Here is a 23,153-nt window from a genome sequence, read left to right as displayed (position 1 = left end):
TGCCAAGGGTGGGCACCCAAAGGCCAGCTGGACAGCCCTTCGGGGACTCCTGCACCCCCAACACTGAGCCAGAACAAGCTTTTAGAGTGACTGCTCTGAGCTCAGCCCTGTGCTGGCCCTGGGGAAGTTGCCAGGATTGAGAAAGCCCAGGCCCTGCCCCCAGGAAGACAAACTAAAGAGGCTGCACCAGCTGGGGGTAAAGAGTACATGGCATTGAGGGCAAAGTAGATGGTTCTGCCTCCAGGAACCTAGAAATCCAGAAAACCAAGCACGGGATAGTCAGCAAGTGGTAGGAGGACTTTACCTCGGCCTTGGGGAATGCGTGGGACTCAGGACAGGAGGGAGGCAGGGAGGTGCTCCAGGGCGGGGGGGGGGGGGGGGGGGGAGCAGCGTGAGGGAGGAATAGGGCAAAGGCAGACACGTGGTGTGGCGCTGGGGTGATCGAGCCTGTCCCCTTTGGGGCTGTAAGGCCAGGTGGATATGCAGTGATGGAGGTCATGTTGCGGGTGAGAGGCTAAAGGTCATGCTGATAGGAGGCAGAAGTCCTGTCGAGCATAAGGGAGCAGAGGCCACGTTGAGGCCAAGCTGAGTGTGAGAGGGTGAAGCTTATGTTGAACTGGGGGTGAAGGCCATGTGGAGTGTGAGGGAGGGAGCTATGTTAAGTATAAAGTGACAAAGGCCATTTGATTGCAGGATTGGAGGCCACATTGAGTGTGGGGATGGGGTTCGTGTGGAGTGTGGGGATGAGTGTGGAGGGGATGGGGACCAGGATGAGTGTGGAGAGGATGGGGACCGTGTTGCATGTGGAGGGCATGGGGGCTGTGTGGAGTGTGGAGGGGATGGGGGCCGTGTTGAGTGTGGAGGGCATGGGGGCCGTGTTGAGTGTGGAGGGGATGGGGGCCGTGTTGAGTGTGGAGGGGATGGGGGCCGTGTTGAGTGTGGAGGGAATGGGGGCCGTGTTGAGTGTGGAGGGAATGGGGCCCATGTTGAGTGTGGAGGGGATGGAGGCTGTGTTGAGTGTGGGGATGGGGGCCGTGTTGAGTGTGGAGGGGATGGGGGCCGTGTTGAGTGTGGAGGGCATGGGGCCCATGTTGAGTGTGGGGATGGGGGCCGTGTTGAGTGTGGAGGGGATGGGGCCCGTGTTGAGTGTGGAGAGGATGGAGGCTGTGTTGAGTGTGGGGATGGGGGCCGTGTTGAGTGTGGAGGGGATGGGGGCCGTGTTGAGTGTGGGGATGGGGGCCGTGTTGAGTGTGGAGGGAATGGGGGCCGTGTGGAGTGTGGGGATGGGGGCCGTGTTGAGTGTGGGGATGGGGGCCGTGTTGAGTGTGGAGGGGATGGAGGCTGTGTTGAGTGTGGGGATGGGGGCCGTGTTGAGTGTGGAGGGGATGGGGGCCGTGTTGAGTGAGGGAGTAGAAGCCATCCATGTTCAGTATGGGGATGGAGGCAGTGTTGAGTGTGGGTGGGTAGAGGTCATGTTGAAGGGGTGGAGCCCACATGGGGTGTGGGGTTTGAGTGTGCTCTCCCGGCTCCCAGCCATCTTCAGTTACCCGAGTCACCTTTGGTCCTGGGGCATCTGCAACCTGTTGGTGTTTTCGGAACCAGGGTCTCAGCCCCTCACCATGTGCTCTCAGGAAGAGCACATTCCTAGCCTTTGGGCAACTGTCAGGCCAGTGCAACAAGCCACCAGGGACCCGGCAAAGGCCGGTGCGGCTGGAGACAGGGAACTCCATCATCTGAGAAGTGTCTGATGTGGCAGAGACTAGAAGGAAGCAGGCTGATCAGCAGGCATCTGCCTCTTCCAGGAGCTCCTCTCCCCGAATATTAACTGAGCCCTCCAGCTCCAGTCGTCCTGTCATCCCCCCCCCCCCCACCCCATCGGGAGGCTCTCGCTGTTGCAACACCAAGGCCCTGGGTTGTATAGTCAATGCGTCTGTTGTTTTCTCATAATTTTCCAGACAAAGACCAAAGATCCAGTAAGAGGGGAAGTGTTTATTTGTTTTGCTTTTTTGCTTAGATTGTAATTCTGGTGATTATAGAAATATCAAGAAGTAAAATCAACAAAGGCTTTCCTTTCCCGACCCCGCACCAAGGCCCGTTCCTGGTTGATCAGCGCCACCTGGTGGCCTGTAGCAGCAGAGCGGCTCAGAGATGCAAACTGGGGGAGCCAGACTCCCGGGCCTGGGGCCTGGCCTCGGAGCCTGCAGACTCTGGGCACTGTCTCACCCCTGCCGGGGACCTGGTGTCTGGGATGTGGTGGGAGGTCATCTTGAACTTGCTCTGAGATCCTGGGGCGGGGGTTTGGGGTGGGGCTGGAACAAGCAGAAGGAGGCCCTGGGGAGAGACATGTATACCTCCTTTCGTCTGCCTCAGACATCATCTAGCTGGTGCAAGGTGGCAGGGCCCGCATTTGGCTGTGACCTGGAGGGCATGCTCCCAAGTCAGCCAGAATCTGTGGGCAATAGAGGGGCAGTTAGCAGAGCAAGTCACAGAGGTGCTGCCTTGACGGAGTGGCAGGCAGGGGCACCTGAGGTAGGAGGGGGAAGGGAGGCAGGGAGGGAGGTCAGTCTAGGGAAAGGGAGGCTCTGTTAGAAAGGGTTGGAGGGTTTCTTTCTGGCCAGAAATGTTGGCTTGGATGCATTTTCCGGTGTCCCCACCTCTGAAGTGAGACTCTCAAAATAGGAGTGAGGGACCGGGAGTCAGGAATGAGCTAGGGCAAGCCCAGACTGCCCACCATTGGGGCTCAGGGCAGCCAGAGCATCCGAGGTGCCCCCAGTCCTCCCAAGCTCACGCAACCTGGGCAGAGACAGTGGCTCAATGCGAGGAACAGTGGTTCATGTCACAAACACCTGGGCAGGTTGATAAAAAGTCAGGCTCATGCCCTCCCAGACAGTCTGATTCCACAAGTCTGAGTGGGCCCTGGGAACCTGAATTTTTAACAAGCAAGATTCTGGTGCCTTTTGAGAGATCCCAGACTAAAGCAGGCTCCAGCCAGAGGCCAACCAAGGAGCCCTGTGGTGGAGGTTAGACCACAGGCCTCCTTGGGCATCAGCTCGTTCTCACATTTGGGTGGGAAGGAAGCAGACGCTGGAGGCAGTGCCGGTCTCAAACACGCACAAAGAATGGGGTGTATATTTCTGGGTGTTCCAGGGCCCTGTGGGGTCTTCCCATAGACTCTGGGATAAGTCCTGCTACCCTAGAAGTTTCCTTGGGTTGAAAGTCAGATGTTAGTGCTGGGCACATAATGGGGTCTTGCCAGACACTTACTGACGAAGTCATAAGAAAAACCCTGGAATGCCATGAAGGAAGCACATCTGCGTCCCCATGGTGGGCCCAGACCCCAGACAGCAGCCCCATCGCTAAGATTGAGGCTCTCACCAGTGGATGGGAGCCCGAGAGGCCCGGAAGGTTCTGCTCCTGCCTGTTTGTGCAGGATGTGGAGCCACTGCTGGGTGAGGACAGGACAGAGGGCCTGGGGAGGATTTCCCTGCCTGTGTTGGATGTCCCTTTGGTTAGGAGCTGCTGGCTCAGGGAACAGGCTGAGTGGGTCCCCGTAAGTCCCCCACTCCTGCCAGAATGCCTTCTGGGCGCCTCCCAGCCTGGCCCAAAGGAGAGCAGGCAGTGGGCATCAGGCAAGGCTCATCTGAGTTTGGGGCTTCCTTCTTTTTCCTGCTGTGCTGGGAGGATCCAGGCTTGTTTTGCAAATGAGCCTTTCTCCCTCTGGCTAAATTTTATTTAGCGGAATTGGCCCCCAAGTAGGAGAACTAAAAGAGAAATACTTTTGATTTCCTGTCGCTCCTGGCTACTTGGGGCTCTGGGCTGCTTGGGAGCCACGCACCCCCTGCTGTTACAAAAGTCCCAGCTCCTTTTCAACATCCACTCATGCAGTGAGCTTTGCCAGGTCCGCCCCTGTGCTGGGGTTGGGGACACAGCAGCCCCACCCCATCCTGTGCCTGACTGACACCCGGGAGCTGACACAGCCCTGCTCATCCTGGGGGTGGTTTTGTTAAACTTAGAATTTGTTGCCAACAGTGAAGTCTCCAGATTTTTCACCTCTCTGAAAATGGACGGTTCTAGGCCACATCGTTAGAAGCTGAGAGGCAGCTACCTACCCCTTTCAGTGGCACCTGCTTCCCTACAGGTGACACCTCTGGGCACATGGAGGAGGCATTTGAGCCCAAGGTCAGGCAAGAAGCAAAATGAAAACCACCTGGAATCCCACTTGGTTTGCTGTCCCCATGGCCAGCGGTCACTCCTGCCCTCTCTGCCGTGACCTGGGCCTGGGAGGATGGCCTGCAGTTATAACCCCAATGAGAAGAGAGTTTCAGGGCGCACGTGGCTCCCGAATGTGGGGTAACTGCCGGATCTTCTCTCGGCCAAATTGTGCCTCTGACATCACTAGACAGGGAGCCCCAAGCATGTTCACGCTCTTACTACAGCGTCAAGAATTCCTGCCTCAGTAACAGCGACACTTAGCAAGCCAGAGGGAGACTGATACTTAACAAACCAGAAGGGGGATTCTGTGAGCCTTGAAATGGCTCCACAATGCCACATCCTTGTCTGGTGAGCAGAGCCGGCCCCGAAACACTGAGCCCAGGTCACTCTTTATGTCACGGAGCCCCTAGGAGAGTGTGCGGCCAAGCGCAGAGGCTCAGGGAGCGCCGTGCCCATGTGGCCCAAACCTCCTGGTGTCGGAGCTGTAATGACTTCTGACAGGGAAGCCTTCTCCCTGCCCCTCTCCCCCGAGGCCTGCGGCCCGTCCCACCTGGAAGGGGACCGTGGCTGTGCTAAGTTCTCAGGCCCTCTGCTTTCTCCGGGGCACGGTTACCATTGGAACAAGCCTGCGCCTCCTGGTGGGAGACAGAATGGAGGGTCCTGATGCCCCACGTCCCCAAACACCCAGAGCCAGGGACTGCAAGCTCCTTCAGGACACAGCACATATGTCCCTGAGCGCACATGCCATCCTGTCCCCAATCAGCCTCCGAACTCCTGAAATGAGATTTCTGAAAATGTCCTCAGGACCAGCAAGAGAATGAGAGTTGAGGGCAAGACAGGGAAATTGAATAGTATGTGGGTGTCTGGATATGAAAAGTTAAATCTAATGAAAATGTTATCCAGTTGAACCAAGAAATCAGAAGCGGGGCCTTTATTCCTGTCAACAAGAATACAGTGAAAATTAAACCAACTCCGCTGCCATTTCCCACTGACCTTGTTGCCATGGAGACAGCCTTCCAGTGTCAACAACTCGGAGGAATCCAATTGGGCTCATTCACGCATCGAGAGGCACGCGCCCCCCTCCCTCCCGCCTCCGCCGCAGGGCTCCTAAGTGGGGTGGCCACGCGTCCCGGGTTGCCTGGGAGCCCAGTTCACACCATCGCCCAGCCGAATGATCGTAGCACCCCTGTCTGTCTCCCAGGTGACCTGTCTAGGCAGCAAGTTAAATGGTCATCCTGTTCATGGGTCTTGACTGAGTGTTGGGCACATAGCAGGAGAACTGGATGTGCCCAGGCTGATGGGGGCAGGAGGACCGGGCACCCCACAGGCCTCTGTTGGGTCAGATTATCTTTGTCACCAACACGCCACTTGTCACCTGCTCGCACAGCACCAAGAAACCTCTTCCCGTGCATAGAAGACCAAATGTCAGTTCCAGCAGGCCCCACCTCTGCTATTCCACAGTGACCCAAGCTCCTGCTGAAGTGCCCTGTCAGCCTTCTAGAAGTTACTGCCGCACAGAGCAAAGGGGGGCAGGCAGCGAGCTCTCACCAGTTCCTGGGCCCCCCATGGGGTGGGAGCCTTGCAGAGTTTCCCTTTCTGACTCCCTGCCCAACTCCTTTCCAAAGTGTTGCAGGCTTGGCGATTCAGGCAGAAAGTCTCTCCCTCAAGGCCCTTGACCCTGGCCTGCCTCACATCTCCCATGGACGACACCAGATCAGAATCCTGGGTGTGGGGCCCACTTGTCTGTATGCCTTTAAAGTCCCTTAGGAAACAGCGACATGTAGTCAGGTGAACCAGAGAGGCACCCATTTGGCAGATGAGGAAACTGAGGCTGAGAGGAATCAAAGATCTTCCTGACATATTACACAAGAAGGCCAGTATGGCCCAGCCAGCCTGTCCCCACCAGGCTCTTGGCATTTCTGGATCCCACCCCCTTCCTGCAAAGTGGATCGGGCGCTGAGCTCAGGGGTCCGCCCTGCCCTTCAGTAAAGTTCCACCGCTGCCTAGGGTAGCCGCACCAGGGATGAACATTTGTAGCTTCAGGTGACAACCAAGAGGAAGCTGCCTCTGCGAACCCATTTCTGGCTAGGTATGTCCCCTCCCCACCCCCAATTACTAGAAATCCAGGCAAGGAGCCCCTCCTCAGAGCCAAACGCTGGCCCTGCAAATCCCACCTTCTCTGGGAGGGGTCTTTCTTTGAAATTTCCCCTAAACACCCCCCAGTCTCCGAGATGAATGTGGCCAGGTCTCCGGGAGCCCCAGAGGCCAGAGTTCAGCTACTGAGACTTGCTCCTGGCACAGGCCTCCCTTTCTCTCTTGTTGGCTCCATGTCTTCCAGGAGCAGGTGCACATCAGGTCCTGCCTCCCACCTCCTCCCCTGCGCCCTCAGGGACCAGCCAGTTTCCTCTGCCCTGGTCTGGGTGGCCTGACCAACTCAGTGGCTGCAGGCTGTGACCTGGCTGCCCAGCTGTCCTGGCCCCAGTGAGGAAGATCACAAGGAAGGAGCCAGGAGCTTTAGAGCTTTTGCCTTGTCTCACCCCCAGACCACATGGCCCTTCTGAGACAGTGGCACCCTCCATAGTCGGGAGACAGCAGGGTGGGTGGTGGGCTGGGAGGAGAGCACCTAGCCCAGCCCCAGGTTACTAGGTTTCCTGCACAGTCACCAGCACACATACCAACACCCCCTGTAAACCAGCCACTCTTTCTCTAGGCAGTGAAGTGAGTCTAGCTTTGAGTGGAAGGAATCTCAGCCTCCTTTTGGGGCAGCACCCCTCATCCATCCAGGAGTTCCTGGGTCCCAGGGCGGGTACAGACTGGGAGACCCTGGGAGATGGGCAGCTCAGTGAGAAGAGCCTGACTCTGCAACTCCCCACCACCCCTGACCCCCACGTCTCTGTTGTGTGACGTTGGGCAAGTTACATAACTTTCTGAGTGTTGGTTCTCAAATTAATAAATGGGACGATCATTCTTCCTCAAAGGATTGTTGAGAGATTAAAAATGTAATTCTCTCTGTACCAGGGAGTCAGAATACCACAGATTGGGCAGCTTAAATTAATTTTCTTATAGAAATTAACTTGCTCACAGTCTGGAGGCTGGAAGTACAAGATCAAGGTGTCAGCTGGGTTGGTTTCCAGTGAGGCCCCAATTCCTGGCTTGCAGACAGCCGCCTTCTCGCTGTGTCCTCGTATGGCCTTGCTCTGTGTGCACATTCCTGGTATCTCTTCCTCTTCTTACAAGGACAGGAGTCCTGTTGGATTAGGACCAACCTTTATGGCCTCATTTAACCTTACTAGTTTCCTAAAAGACCCTGTCTCCAAATACACTTTGGGGTTAGGGCTTCAACCTAGGAATTTTGTGGGCACACGGTTCTGTCCATGCTGGGGGTGAGGGCGGGGCCTCACCTGGGCCCCCGGCCTCCTCTGCTTAGCCACAGCTCTCCACCTCTCCCCCAAGCCTGGAATGGAGCAGCCAGACCCAAGAGGCCCTTGGCTAGCAGCCAACCCCATGCGGGGTCACCCCACACCTTCCCCCGCCCCTCCTCCAGATCTCAATTACTCTCTCCCAGCGGTTGGCCGCCTCTTGGGTAAATTGTTCATCAGGAGATGCTCTCCAAAGCGTGGCCACACGCTGTTGTCATTGATTTCATTTTGATTATTCATATCAGTGGGAGCCCTGCTGTTTAGCCATGGGTGGTAATTAGGGTAAGTGTTGGGTACAGGCCAGGTCCGTGCTGGTGTGGGCCAGTGGGCTCCTGCGACAGCCACCCCAGCCTCACCTCCAAAGACCAGCCCCGACATGGGGCATGCTGCAGGCGGCCCAGTCAGAGTCCGTATCGGGCCCCAGGAGCGTGTGTACCAGGGCAGCAGCGGGACTGCTGGGGAAGCCACAGGAGCACCCCGCAGCACCCCACTTCCAGGGGCCGGCATAGCCCTCCTGGCCACTCCTGTCCTGGGCAGGCCCATGGAGGAGCCAGCTTGACCCATGCACGCCCGTTCCGGTACCTTCCCCTGTCCCACCCTTCCTAGGCTAACAGGTCCCCCTCCACCCCCTGAGCAGCCCAGGGACCCTGCCAGGCTGGAACACTCAGGACGTCCTCCGGGCAGGGTGGCTGACTGTGGCCTGGAAACACGGAGCCCGGTGCCCTCCACTGAGATTCAGTGAGCAGAGGGGACCAATGTGACCAGAGCCACCAGCAAGCTATTTTCTGGGCATTCCCTTTCCGCCTCCTGTGCCCCCAGCCCAGGTCGTGACCTTACCTTTAATCGAGTGTACTTTTAATGCGGTTCCCCTGCTGATGATTTTAGGAAGGGGCGGGGACAGCTGGGCGCGTTTATTAACCTTCCTTTCACAAAGCGCTCCTCTCCCTATGGAAATCTCCTTTCCCGCTGATTCATTACGTGGTAGGAAGCAGAGCATGACATGTTAAAAGCCGTCTTGATAGTATTTGATATTCAGCACTAACAACTCACCACCTCCGAGGAGGGGGCTTCTCCCCCCCCAGAGGGGGAGGGAGGCAATCTGCATATTGGATGTTCCAAGACAGTAGGTAATTTGCATTAAGCATCCAGAAATTCTCTGCTTGCAATCTGTCACCCTTCACTGGGTTTTCATTTTATAACCTTCACAACAGAAGGAGGAGAGGAGGAGCGGAGAGCCCAGCAGCCGCACCCCCGTGGGGGCCCGGGCAGAGGCCTGGTCTCCGCACCACACTGTTGTCCGGGATGACAGGGCCCTGGTCAGGGATGCCAGAGATGTCTGCCACTCGGGGATTAGCAAGCCCGCCCTGCCCTAAGACCTGTGGGTAAAGTGTGGCCACTTGGCTGGAAACCAGAGGTGGGGCCCATCTCTCCAGACAGCAGTGGAGGTTCCCCTGCGAAGGCCTGGTCTGGTTCTGCCATGAGCATCTGCTCGAAGTCGCCCAGAGTGATGAGCCCCTGGTGATGAGCCCCAGGCCGGTTCTGCTCCCTGACCTGCAGCACCTGAAGCATTTAGGCTCCAGACAGAGCTGTGTGTTCACTGTCCTGACTGCATGTGAGGAAATCCTGGGGAGTTTTTCAAAAGCCTGGGCACCACCTGAGACCAAGGACATCAAAATCTCTAGGCTGGGGCTGGGGACAGACACTGGGATAGGCCATCCGCATGCACAGTAGTGGAGAGGGGCATCCTCAAGCCCTGCGCTCTGTCCCCCCGCCCAGCCTCTGTTTTCTCACCTATAAAATGAGGAGCCTGGAAAAGGGAACCCAGGATGTGGCGACAGCCCAGGGGACCCTGACCTTCACTCCTGCTTCAGCCTGGCCCCTTCTGCTATTGTCTGTCTTCCATATGGGATTCCCTGGTGAAGGTTTATTTGAAAAAAGGGCTCCATAACTGTGATGAGATTTGCAAACCCCTGGGCCTTCCCTTCTAGCTGCCAGGGACAAGGTGGCCTGAGCCAGCAGGAGCACAGGCCTCCTGGGCTGCTGGAGAATTCCCACCTGAGGAAAGGTGGGCTATACACCCAGCACCCTCCCCTGCGTATGCCCATCCATAGCGCTCCGAACAGGCACACAGGACTTCAAATCCCGAATCCAGACAGATCAGCAAGCTGGGGGACAGAAGCCATTGGCACCACCCCATTCCCTTGATGACCCACCAGAATCCAAGACCCGCTAGGACCAGGACCATGGGCCCTGGTGCTGATGCAGGTGCTGGAGGCAGAGCCCCAAGGACCCCTGGAAGAGCCTCATCAGGACGGAGCGGAGGGCAAGGACCTCGAGCAAAGAGCTGGGGCAGGTGTGCAGAGAAGGGAAGCAGCGTCCTCGAGGGATCCCTGGCAGATCATAACCCTCGCACGTGGGATTCTCTTTGCAAAACCACTGAAGGTCTACATAAAAGTGTGGACAAGAAACAGAGGATAAGGTGGATGCCATGGAGCTCTCCCCAACCCCTGGCGCCCCAAGGCTAAGCCATCTTTGGATTTCACAGCAAGAACCCCCCATTCCCACAGCATCAGCCAGCCACAGGGCAAGGCCAGCGTTTCGTGCTGTGGGTCACCGTCATCACCATCATCACCGTGAACGGCTGTGACAACAGCAACCCTTTGCTGGGTATACATGAAGTGACAGGGAGGTGGATCAGGCTCCCTCCTCGCCACCATGTCAGGCAGGTACTATTATAATCCCATTGTACAGATGAGGAGACTGAGGCTCAGAGAGATTTAGCAACTTGCTCAAATTTACACAGCAAGTAAAACCCAAAATCTGGACTCAAGTCCAGGTGTGAATTTGACCCAGCTCCTGCCTGCTGTGTGGACTGTCTCCTTGTGCATCTGTGTCCTGGAGCCCCTAACAGACAAGGGGAGGTAACATGGGTTGTGACAGCTCTTCCCCCCTGGCCCCTGTGAGAGAAGCTCAGCCAAAGGAGAAAGGAATTGTTTACACATCGGCAAAGCCACTGGCCTCTCCCTGGGGCGACCCTGAGCCCCGCTCTTCTTCCCTGACCACCTGCTCCCACCGTCCCCCTTCTCAGCAGCCTGCGTCCCTCCTGGAGCCCCAGGGCTGTGGGTTCGCTGCCTCTGGAACCCAGCCCTGCCAGAGCCACCAGAGAGAGCTGGGCTGTGCTGTGCCCAACGTGCCACCCAGGGCTTGGCCACCTCTCGGCCGGGTCTGCTCCAGAGAAGGGAGAATGGGAGAGAGTGGGCATGAAACGCAGTTAGACCACACGCTCAGCGAGGCTTGTGGGTTTATTTTAGAGTTCCAGCCCATCCTGCCAAGCAGGTGGGTAGACAACCCTCAGCCATTCCGGGGGCCCCACTCCAACATCAGGGGTAGCAGGGGCCCAAGGTCAAGAAGGGTTGAGCCAAAAACCCCGGGGCAGCCACCCAGGGGGCCAGTCATTAGTGGGCACCCACGGGCCAGGCCTTATGGGCCCTTCAGTCCTGTCTCCTGTAGCCCTTGAGGCTGAGAAGTCTGGTGAGAACAGGAAGCTAAAGTGCTCCCCTCAGGCGGCATCCTCCCCAGCACACTGCTGGGACCCCCAACCTGATCTCTCTGGGTCTCCATGATCTGCAGTCTGGGAAGATCCCTTTATCTTCCACTCCAAGGCCCCTTGAAGAGCCACCCTGGTGCACTTGGAGTTGGGAAAAGCAAGGGAAATCTCCAGGCAGTCCACTCCCCGGGCTGCATCCTAGGGAAAGGAGGGGAGGGGGCAGAGGAAGAGCATGGAGCTCCCCAGGGGGCCTGGTGAGGCGGCCTGGCGCTCCCTCCTCCCTCCTCATTTGTCCCTAGAGCCAGCCTCCCAGCAGAGACTGGGCTGAGCTCCGGGAGGGCCTAGGTCCCACCCTCCCAGGCCCTCCCCCTGCACCCCACGGCCTCTGACCACCCTGCCTCTGTCTCCCCCAGTCCATGGCATCAAGTGGACCTGCAGCAACGGCAACAGCAGCTCAGGCTTCTCGGTGGAGCAGCTGGTGCAGCAGATCCTGGACAGCCACCAGACCAAGCCACAGCCACGGACCCACAACTGCCTGTGCACCGGCAGCTTGGGTGAGCAGGGCGAGCGGGCTCCCGGCGGGCAGGCGGGCGCCGCGGGCTGAGGGGGCTCTGCCAGGCAGCGGGCACGGCTCTCCTCGGGTCACCATGATGTCTAGTGAGTGGAAGGGGTCAGCCCAAAGTCAGGTGACAGCATAGCACCCAGGAAAGACTTACCCTTATCCCGCCCCATCACTGGGCGGGACGGCCCGCTTTGGGCAGAAGACAGTAATTTCCAGGGAGGCAGCTTCCCTAGGCACAGGGACAGCAGAATCGGAGGGGGTGCATGGGGATGGGGGTCCAGGCCTCTGTCCACCCACCTCAGTGCCCTTCAGGCCTCCAGTGCCCTTGGGCCGCGTCAAGATGCCCAGGTCCCAAGGCACTGGACCAACTGGGGCTTCTCAGGAAGATCAGTCCTGAGTCAATGGGACCCCTCAAACTAAACGTCTTTCTTTAACCTGTGTCTCCTCCAAGACGTCAAGTGTCCGGAACTCTCCATCCTAATGTATCTTTCCTGTAATGGTATTTGCTCTTTGAAACGTGTCCTGTGCTCCCTGAGCCGCCTCAATTAGATATTTCCATTTAGAGGGTCACATCGCTTCTCTTCGAAGTCTTCGTGCATTTAGGAGTCTTGGTGGCAAGGCTGTAATGGGATCAGGGGAGAATTCACCCTTTTATCAAAAGCAAACTGACCCTCACCAGATGGGATGAAAATAATGATGGAGTGGGAGAGAAAGGGGGAGGAAAGCCGACCTGGCGTCCCAGCGTCCTGGCAGATGTGAGGCCTGACTTGCTGGATCTCAGACACGCTCCTGTCAGGTCGTTTCCCTCTCTGCCAGTGAACTGGGGGCTTAGCGCTCTGTCCTTGCTGATTTTTAGGAAGATTTTCAGCCTCCTGAGCAAAGTCTGGACCACCCTGTGGTCCTGGGGCCTGAGAGCTGGTCCAGAGAGAGCACCTTGCTCTCCAGGCCCCCTCCACCTCTGGCCTCCAGTCCCGGGGGGCTCCCTATCCCCTGGAGGAGAGGGGCTTCCCGAAACGCTGCAGGCATGCAAGCTTCCAGGGGGAGGAGGGAGAGGCCAGGCCAGCATCCCAGGCTGAGCCCCGGCCAGCAAGGACCTTTCCAGGGAAGGCGTCGGCTCTGAAGGTGGGAAGGGTTTCCCTGGAGGAAGGCGTTCTCACCATCCTCTCCTTCCCCGCCTCCCATGCACTGGGCACTACTGTCACTATTTGAAACGTGAGTCAAGGAAAAAGGCGCCTGGTCTAGAGCCCATTGGACATGTGAGAGCCCGGGGCCTGGGGTCAGTGGGTCCCAGACCCTGAGTGACCGCTACACGCCAGCCCCGGGGGCTCAGGGGCCTGCCTAGGCTCCCAGGTCCCGGCTGCTCAGAAACAAGGGTCCAGCGCAGCCCCAGCTCTGACTCTCTCCATGTGTGCATGTGTGTGCGCGTGTGTGCTTGTGTGTGTGCACGTGTGTGCTTTGTGTGTGCGCTTGTGTGTGCACACGTGTGCTTTGTGTGTGCGCACGTGTGTGCTTTGTGTGTGCACATGTGTGCTTGTGTGTGCTTGCGTGTGCGCGCGTGTGCGCGGGCGTGCTCACGCGCGCGCCTGTGTGCTTCTGCTCTCTGCAGGCGCGGGCAGCAGCGTGCATCACAAGTGTAACAGTGCCAAACACCGCATCATCTCGCCGAAGGTGGAGCCGCGGACGGGGGCCTACGGGAGCCACGCGGAGGTGCAGCACAACGACGTCTCGGAGGGCAAGCACGAGCACGGCCACGGCAAGGGCTCGGGCCGTGAGAAGAGGAACGGCAAGGTGGCCAAGCCCGTGCTCCTGCACCAGAGCAGCACCGAGGTCTCGTCCACCAACCAGGTGGAGGTCCCCGACACCACACAGAGCTCCCCCGTGTCTATCAGCAGCGGGCTCAACAGCGACCCCGACATGGTGGACAGCCCCGTGGTCACCGGCGTATCCAGCATGGCAGTGGCCTCCGTGATGGGGAGCCTGTCCCAGAGCGCCACGGTGTTCATGTCCGAGGTCACCAACGAGGCCGTGTACACCATGTCCCCCACCACTGGCCCCAACCACCACCTCCTTTCCCCAGACGCCTCTCAGGGCCTCGTCCTGGCCATGAGTTCCGACGGCCACAAGTTCGCCTTCCCCACCACGGGCAGCTCGGAGAGCCTGTCAATGCTGCCCGGCAATGTATCCGAAGAGCTGGTCCTCTCCACCACCCTCGACGGTGGCCGGAAGATTCCAGAAACCACCATGAACTTTGACCCCGACTGTTTCCTCAATAACCCAAAGCAGGGCCAGACGTATGGGGGCGGAGGCCTGAAAGCCGAGATGGTCAGCACCAACGTCCGGCACTCGCCGCCCGTGGAGAGGGGCTTCAGCTTCACCACCGTCCTCACCAAGGAGATCAAGACCGAGGACACCTCCTTCGAGCAGCAGATGGCCAAAGAAGCGTACTCCTCAGCCGCGGCCGCCGCGGCCTCCAGCTCCCTCACCCTGACGGCCGGCTCCAGCCTGCTGCCGTCGGGCGGCGGCCTGAGCCCCAGCACCACCCTGGAGCAGATGGACTTCAGTGCGATCGACTCCAACAAGGACTACACGTCCAGCTTCAGCCAGACGGGCCATAGCCCCCACGTCCACCAGACCCCGTCCCCCAGCTTCTTCCTGCAGGACGCCAGCAAGCCCCTCCCCATTGAGCAGAACGCCCACAGCAGCCTAAGTGACTCTGGGGGCACCTTTGTGATGCCCACGGTAAAAACGGAGGCCTCGTCGCAAACCAGCTCCTGCAGCGGCCACGTGGAGACGCGGATAGAGTCCACCTCCTCCCTCCACCTCATGCAGTTTCAGGCCAATTTCCAGGCCATGGCGGCAGAAGGGGAGGTCACCATGGAGACCTCGCAGGTAGCCGAAGGGGGTGAGGGCCTGATCAAGTCCGGGGAGCTGCAGGCCTGTAGCTCGGAGCACTACCTGCAGCCTGAGACCCCCGGGGTGATCCGCAGCACAGCCGGTGTCCCCATCCTCCCGGGAAACGTGGTACAGGGACTGTACCCTGTGGCCCAGCCGGGCCTCGGCAACGCCTCCAACATGGAGCTCAGCCTGGACCACTTTGACATCTCCTTCAGCAACCAGTTCTCCGACCTGATCAATGACTTCATCTCCGTGGAGGGGGGCAGCGGCACCATCTACGGGCACCAGTTGGTGTCGGGGGACAGCGCGGCACTCTCACAGTCGGAAGATGGGGCCCGTGCCCCCTTCGCCCAGGCGGAGATGTGCATCCCCTGTTGCAGCCCCCAGCAGGGGAGCCTGCAGCTCAGCAGTGCCGAGGGCGGGGCCAGCACCATGGCCTACATGCACGTCGCAGAGGTGGTCTCGGCCGCCTCGGCCCAGGGCACCCTGGGGATGCTGCAGCAGAGCGGACGGGTGTTCATGGTGACCGACTACTCCCCAGAGTGGTCTTACCCAGAGGTAAGCGGCTGCTGCCATCTCCTCCCCACCTGCTCACCTGCTCACCCTCCAGCCTGAAGCTAAGGGGAGCTTATTTGCATGTGGCTTTCCAGACCATATAGACCAAGTTGTCCCCTCCCTCTGTCCCCAGGTCACTTGAAATACCTCCACCTGTCTCAGCAGGTTCTCAGTCTTCATCGCCCCTTCAAGTCAGGGGTCTCCTCGGAGGCCAGGTGGCCCTGCATCTCCAGCCGGAGCAGTCCGCTACCACCTGGCTTATGTGTTAAGCTCCACCCATGTTTTGCTTTGCTTTTGTGAGGGGAGCAGGGGAGATCCTAGAGCTGCTGGAAAAAACGTTTGAAAGTCACCACCATAGATCATCCACATCCATTGCCCTTGATTTGCCTCACTAAACAAAATGAAACAAAAACAAATTCCCAACAAAGAGGCAGGGTAGAGCTTCTGTAAGTCATCTGTAAGACTTGGTCAAATCTGACCTCTACAAAACCAAAGGCATGTTATAGGACTCCCCACCCCCGACCCCTTCCCAGATCTGACATTGAGAAGCACTGTTCCAAAGCCCAGGACTGCGGGAAACCCCGTCAGTCACGGTGGCACAGTGTCTAAGGAAGGAACCCTTGCTTTTCTCCGGCTGGAATGACATAGGAAGGGGAGAGTGGCCTGAGCTTTTCCAGCTGCACCACTGGGACACGCTCCTCGATTCCTCCCAGCCCACCGGCCAGGTGCTTAGGGCCCAAATTGGCCCTTTCTCCCCAGTTGGCTGCTCACAGCTCCCTTGGGGCCACTGCCACGTTCCCTAGATGCCAGGGTGGGGTTGCTGCCCTGGACACGGGAGAGATGTTCTTGGAAGACCCTGAACCTTACAGGCTATCTTTAACTAAGGCAATGACATAGACCCTGCCCTCTGGCTTGGGTAGTGCAGGGATGCTGGCCAAAGCCCATGCACCTTCCAGACCCAGGCACTGGCAGGGGTACCTGAGGCAATGCCCAGTTCAGGACTGGGTAACAGGGAGTCCTGAGGGGTAAAGGGCTTCTCGGAGCCAGTTTCCCGGTCAGAGTCTCCCCTGGGCTCTGGTGAGGGTGACAGTGGTGCAGGGCATGTCTCAAGGGCACTCCTAGGTGTGAATTCTGGCTCAGTTTCCTCACCTGTAAGATGGGGTTGTAACAGTACCTGCCTCAGGTGTGGTGCCAGGAGTAAAGTCTTTGGCCCATAGCACCTTGGAGGGGCCCACTGTGTTCCTTTTCCAGTCCTCCTGCCGTGGCCGTGAAAAGAGGCCACTCATTGGTTGACCTTGGAGGGGTCACCTAGACTGTGGGCCTCAGTGTCACAGTCTTGACCAAGAGGCTCACACCTGCTCTGCCTCCTTCCCAATGGTGAGGCTAAGGTAAAAACTATGCCCCCTTGTCCCCAGCTCTCAGATGCCACGCCAGCCCAGCTAGGGGCCCAGCCTTTGGACAGGAGCGTCCTGGAAATGCGGCAGGCACCTGGACAGAGCAGCTTCTGCCCATGCACTGTGTGTACAGGGCATTTACAAAAGTCCTCAGGTGTCCAGAGGCAGCCGCCCTGTGTGGTGAGGCGTCCGGATTCCAAGCCTGGCCCCACATTAACTGGCCGGTGACCTGGGACCGGCAGCCACCCTTCCTTTCTCTACCTCATTGGTGGGGTGAAGACTGAGTGAACTGCTAGGTAGCACCTTTCTCTTCTGTCCACCGCCATTTGCTTCCCTCACTGCCCCCAAGACTCTGGAAAATTCCAACCAGTTTCTCTTGGTGTGGCTCGATATGACTCCATCAGCGACACTGATCTCCATGGCACTCTCCTAGCACCCACGTTCCCCCAGGGTGAAAGGTCAGCTCAGCCCAGCAGCTTGCCCCCCTACACCCTCCCCCCCAGCATCCCCACCATGGGGCTTAAGAGAGCAGTTCAGAGGGAGAGGGAGGGAGACTGGGGACTGGGCTGCAGTGAGGTCGGGGCTGGGAGCACTGTCTTTAGATCTGACTCAGAGACCTGGCTTTCTGGGCGTCAATTTCCCCATCAGTAAATGGCTGAGAGGGGTGGCCTCAAGGCCCGCCAAATCCTAGGACCTGGGAGATTTGGTCTTTGGGACACTTGAGGCTCCCCGGGGCCTCAGCCTGGGTGCGCAGGTCCTGCACTCAGGCCCTCTCGGTTGTGCGCCTGAGTCCGGGCCTGCGGATCCCTGGGCTGTACCTGGGAGAGAGTCAGTTCAGCAGTTGGCCACGCGAGGGCGGCGCGGGAACAGGAACGGGTGACGGCCCGAGCACCTCGACAGCGTCCAGCCCAGGTTTCCCAGAAGCCCGGGGTGATTCCAGCTGCCCAGAAACAAAAGCAGCTCAGATTCAATTTGATTTGGAAAATGCACTGACGCCACCCAGCTGGGCCATGGGGGGCCGATGTGGCCGAAGGGAGAGACCTCTGCAGAGGCTCCAGGGGCTCTACCCCCTCCACTGTCCCCAGTCGGCCACAGGGCCACCCCTCCTGGATTCTCCTGCAGGAAACAGCACCTCCTCTCCTGACCTTCCCCTCCCCTCCCAGCCCCTGGCTGGCATACTTGCCCCCTCCCCCTCTCCACGGATGGGCAAGAGGCCTGATTGCTGACTGAGTGGGGACCCTGGTTCTAGCCAGGTTCTGCCAAGTTCATGGAGGGCTCTGTGGTAAGACACAGGCCTGGGACACTTCCTAGGCTGTAAATATGGGGTCAGGCTGAACAGCACTCAGTCCCCACCAGCTCTAAAATTCAGTGGTGCCCAGGCACCGACTTTGCAGGAATGCTAAGGCTGGGGCCATCTTGCTGTCTCTTCTCAGAGCCCCTCCACGCCACCCCACAGGCAGGTCCTACTTCTGTGTTCTGTTCAGCTCTTCACCTCGAACTGCAGCTGGTCACCGGCGTGCGCACCTGCACACACACCTGCACACACACACACACACACACACACACACACACACATACACACACACACGGGAGGTGCCCCAGGATCTGCCCTAGGTGCATCGGAAATCTGGGTCCTTTATCTCAGGACTCCCAGGACACGGTGACTCAGATGGCATTTGCTGCTCCCTCCCCTCCCCCAAGTCCCCTGTGCCATCTCCCTCCAACTGCCACTCCTGCGGCACCAGGCAGAGGAGGCTGCAATTAGAGCCTTCAGGTGCCTGCGTCAAAACAGTTCAGCGCAGCTAGGAGAGTGTTGCCATGGAAACCATCCCTTGAACCGATGGATGCTGAGCCTGTCCTGCAGCGGTTTCCATGGAGAAGGCCCTGGTGTTCCCCAGTAACCCCTGCCGTCCTCTGTTCCTCGCAGCAGCCCTGGCTTCGCGCTGACAGCCGCTGACTGGCATTACTTTCCTTTCTCTTCTTTCTCACATGGTAACTGTCTGTGGCCTTTTCAAATCACTGCCCTTCCTCTTCACAGCAACCAGGGAGGACCATGCCCTGAGCTGGCCTCATGCTCCCAGGCATCCCAGAGTCAGGTTCTGCCTGGGCCATGGGGCACCCTCCCCAGCCTGCCACCCACTCCCAGCCCCACCGCTCCAACAGAGCTCCAAATCTCCCTGTGGAGCCGTATATCAGAACCAAGGATGGTGAGGCCAGGGGGGCCCCTAGATCAGATGCCACAAGATGGGCCACTTGCCTGAGAACACACAGCCACTGGAGGACAGAGGCAGGCCTCCTGCTTTTGGCTCCTGGCCTTGTGCTCTCTCCACTGTCTTCCAAAGCTTGGCTGCCTGCTTGTAAAGTGACTTCTCCAAAGCCAGCCCAGCCCAGAGGAGCCCCTCCCCAGAGCACGGGGGGAATGCCTTGCAGCCTGGGAGAAGAGTCTCTGCCATAGTGGAACCCTCTCTCTGGCGCTGGGCTGTGGGATCCAACCCCCCCTCATCCCTCCAAACACCCCCTCCTGCTGCTGAGGGCCAGGTCTGGGTTCCAGGAACATTGTGGGAGCCTCAGGAACAAGCCCCATGTTGAGGCTGGGAGTCCCTCCAGGGCAGGGATGGGCCAGTGCCCAGGAGAGATCACCTAAGAACGGGTGACTGAGCAGAAGAGAGCGTCTCCCTGGCCTGGGCAGCAGCAGCAGAGCTGGGGCCTGGCCTCTGTGGCCTGGAGAGGTGGGGGAAGGAGGGCCTTGGGTCCCACACCCCCCACCCCTCCACCACGCCAGACTCCAGGAGGCGTGCCTTTGCGCCTTCTCCAGCCCAGACACTAGGTGGCACTCTCCACCCTGTCCTGGGCTCCCACTGGCCAGTTCTGGGGGGGCTTCAGGGGCTGAAAAGGTTTGAAAAACTCTGTGTTCTTTCTGCCTGGAACGGAAAGTTTCACAAGAGAGGGTCAGGGGTCAGAACTGCCCTGCCCCCCACCCCCCTACCACCCACTCCTGTGCTGGATGCCAGCTGAGGAAGGTGAGGAGCATCTGGGGGGCAATCCTGAAACAGTGGTTCAGGGCTTCCCCACAGAGGCCCGCGTCCCTCGTCCCTCGTCCCTCGTCCCCGCTCGGTGGCTGATGCTCGTCCCTGCTGTCTGTTCCCTGCAGGGAGGAGTGAAGGTTCTCATCACAGGCCCGTGGCAGGAAGCCAGCAATAACTACAGCTGCCTGTTCGACCAGATCTCAGTGCCTGCGTCCCTGATTCAGCCCGGAGTGCTGCGCTGCTACTGCCCAGGTGAGGCGGCCACCTCGCCCGAGCACCTGGCCCCTGGCGGGCCTGGGGGGACCCTGAGTGAGTCCTGCCATTGCTCTGGGCCTCACCCTCCTCAGCTGCGAAGTGGGTCCTGGATCGGCTCTTACAATGCCATCTGTTCTGGCTCATGGACCCCACGTCAGACAGGGACACAGGCACACTTAGCAGGGATTCTGAATGATTCGGGGATTACGGAGAGAACTGGTACACCCAGGACTGGCCACAGCAGGAAGCTCTACCCTCCCCCAACCGGACGGGTTGCTGGCCCTGTGAGAGCTGGGCCGGTAGAGGGCACCCCCTTCCCACCCCCACCCCATTCCCACAAGAGCTGTGTGACCTCTCTCCCGCCCATGAGCCCCAGGGCCCAAGCCAACTGAGAGCCATAGGAACAAGAGAGCCCAGGCCATGGGGTTCACAAGGCCAGTCCCCTGGGGCACAGAGCAGGTCAGAGAGGGATGGAGAGGTCTGGCGGTGACGGGGGAGGGGGATGGCAAACTCAGAATAACCCACGCAGCCGCCTTGGAGACGATGGAGCATCCACCCTGCGCCCAGAGGAAGGCGCGTGCACAGAGTTTGCTGCTGGGTTTGGGGGCAGGAGCCCCGCGTGCTGTCCCTCAGGGCTGCATCATCATCTCCTTAGCTTGGTGTCCCTGCCTTGACTACCTCCCCAGTGGCCTGTCAGCTCCGTGCAGAGTCTGTCTCTCTTGGTCACCAAGCCTCCCCAGGGCTGGCACGGCTCAGGAAGGAGCGTGTCGCCTGGGCAGGGACCTGTTTCTAGAGCTCATGCTCACTACCCCTTGGCTGGCCCCTCGCACACCGGTGGTCCCAGGGATAAGCTGTCAGGCTTGCCGGGCAATGGACGGAGACAGACGGAGGTGGGGCGGCCAGAGCAGAGGGTTCCACCCCATGTGATCTGAGGCAGGGGGCTTACGAAGGAGAAAGGGAATGCTCTCTGTGGAGGGCTGCGGGTGGGGTCCCCAGGCAGCAGCAGGGCTGGCTGCTGCCAGGTGCCAGTTTCCACCTGGGGTGGTCCAGCCTGAGCCTTGGGCCACCCAGCTGTCTGCCTCCTAAGCCTTCACCATCCCCCCAGCCTGGGCTCCTGAGCTCACGGGGGAGGTTCTTCCTCTCTCTCTCCATCTCCCTGTGCAGAAAGCTCCAGAGCCCAGCTCACATGCTCAGTCTCCACTCGAACCCAGCTCCTCCTTCACCACAGACATCCCAGGGATCCAGGGCTGCTGGCCCCGCTGGCCCCGCCCCCACCAGCTGCCTGGCTGGCTCCAGAGGACCCCTCAGCCCCCTTTGCTCCTGGCAGCCCTGCCTGCCTGGATCGCAGCCGCCCGAGTGCCGGCTGGGCTGGGGCAGCCTGTCGCAGCGGGGGCCTGTGTGTGGCGAGTGCAGCGCCCACCCCTGCCGGCGGGTACAGGGACAGGGCGGCATGTTATTAAACTGTCCACTTATCACCTGCTGCTGGAACTGGGCTCGCCGGGCCTATAAATAGACGCCACTTCCTATACCTGGTCCTTGCCTGGCTGAGGACCCAGACCTTGCCCGTCCTAAGTTATCTGACCCTCAAAAAAAAAACACAACAACAACAACTGGCCTTTCCGTGCCCTCTGGATGATATCCCAGGCCAGGACCTGGCAAATCCTGGGGCCTGGGTCAGTCACACTGCAGTACAACCGGGATTAGGCAGTTACCATCTGTGTGACTAGCTCGGTGGTTGACATCTCCAGGCCCCAGTTTCTGCATCTTTAAAAACCTGCCAGGTGGGTGAGAGTGCAAGGTGAGGACAGTCCTCAAAGCACCTCTCACATGCTCAGTCCCTGAGGTGCTCCAAGAGGGAGGCCTTTGCTCTTGCTCGGTCAGGGGGCAGTGGGAGAGAGTACCCCGGCTGTGAGGTCTCAGCAGGCAGCTCTCCTGGTCCCAGAGCTTGTCCAAGTCCCCAGAGCTGGCTGACAGACTCTGCCCCGGCGACCGTCATTTAAACTCTTCTAACAGACTGCAGCTCGAACCAATGGACACCAAGGGACGAGAGCCACAGCCTCAGGCAGACTGAGAGCTGGGCCCTGCCGCTGGAGAACTGTTCTGCTCTACAGCCAACCACAGATGGGGGAACCCCCTGGAACACCTCTCTTTGAGGCCCAAATTGAAACATGCCACTCTGTAAGGAAGCTCTGGATACATTCATTCATTCATTCATCAAACAGTTTGTCAGGTACTAGGTAGGTCCTGGAATAGAGCAAAGCATAGGCCCAGACGTTAACCCTAACCCTGACCACGGGGGATGATGCTGGCTCCTTACAGGATCATCGCTGGGTCTCCCAGGGCTTGAAGCTAGAGCCGAACTTGAAGAAGGAACATTTGATGTCAGGACCCAACCAGCCTCACTAAAAAGAAGGCTGAGAGGCCTCGGAGCACCAACCTCCACCTTAAGGGCTGGGAGTGACACAGGAAGAGGGGCACCAGGAGTGGGAGGGCACAGGGAGCGCCAGTGACCACTGCCCACCAGCCTGGCACACTGCCCAAGCAAAATGGGGGAGGACAGTCAACCCCGACCAAGAACACTGTTCTTCTGGGCCGCAGAAGACATGCAGGCATGGGCTCTGTCTCCTACACGATTCCAGTAGTGCCCCGAGGTCAGAAGGGAGACAGGCAAGTCAGGGCACCAAGCGAAGGGTGGAACAGAGGTGAGGGAGGGCTTGGGACTTAGGAAAGGCAGCCGGGCTCGGGAGAAGAGAGAGGAGCCACCAACAAGAAGACTTGGCATTGGGGCTTCTGGGGCCCCACGCTGGAAGCCTGGAGAGTCACCAAAAGGCAAAAGATTAAATTCAAAACAAAGTGAGCAAGTGCACTGCATTTTGAAGCGGTTCATTCAACAGTTATTGAGTGGCCACAACATGCCAGGCACTGACTTCAGCCCTGGGCATAAAGAGATCAACATGGGCCCTGCCTGCGTGGCTCAGGGGCTGAGCATCGACCTAGGATCCAGGAGATCGAGGTTCGATTCCCGGTCAGGGCACATGCCCAGGTTGCGGGCTCGACCCCCAGTAGGAGGCAGCCAACTGGTGACTTTCATCATTGATGTTTCTATCTCTGTCTCTCTCTCTCCATTCCTCTCTCTGAAATCAATAAAAACATATTAAAAAAAAGTGTTAAAAAAAAAAAGTCCTGGGAAGGAATTTGGTTTGATTTTACTTGCAATGGGAAGCCGTTAGTTTTAAGTGGAGAGTGACTTGATGTAAATTATATTTTTAAAAGATGATTCTGGGTATG

At 58.8% G+C, this 23,153-nt stretch overlaps 1 protein-coding gene across 1 annotated transcript in view; it reads left to right on the top strand.

Annotated features, from left to right (window-relative positions):
- Positions 1-23,153, top strand: part of LOC308560071 (calmodulin-binding transcription activator 1) — a 618,909-nt gene that overhangs the window by 527,429 nt on the left and 68,327 nt on the right. Inside the window, exons 6-8 of the mRNA XM_081143617.1 lie at positions 11,592-11,732; positions 13,347-15,193; positions 19,736-19,862. Of these exons, the coding sequence (XP_080999743.1) occupies positions 11,592-11,732; positions 13,347-15,193; positions 19,736-19,862 (2,115 nt within the window). The remainder of the gene's footprint in view (positions 1-11,591; positions 11,733-13,346; positions 15,194-19,735; positions 19,863-23,153) is intronic.

The sequence above is a fragment of the Miniopterus schreibersii genome (genome assembly GCF_964146895.1).
Source record: "Miniopterus schreibersii genome assembly, chromosome: 8".
NCBI lineage: Eukaryota > Metazoa > Chordata > Mammalia > Chiroptera > Miniopteridae > Miniopterus > Miniopterus schreibersii.
The sequence above is the reverse complement of the archived record's forward strand: the minus strand, read 5'-3'. Positions and strand labels throughout refer to the sequence as shown.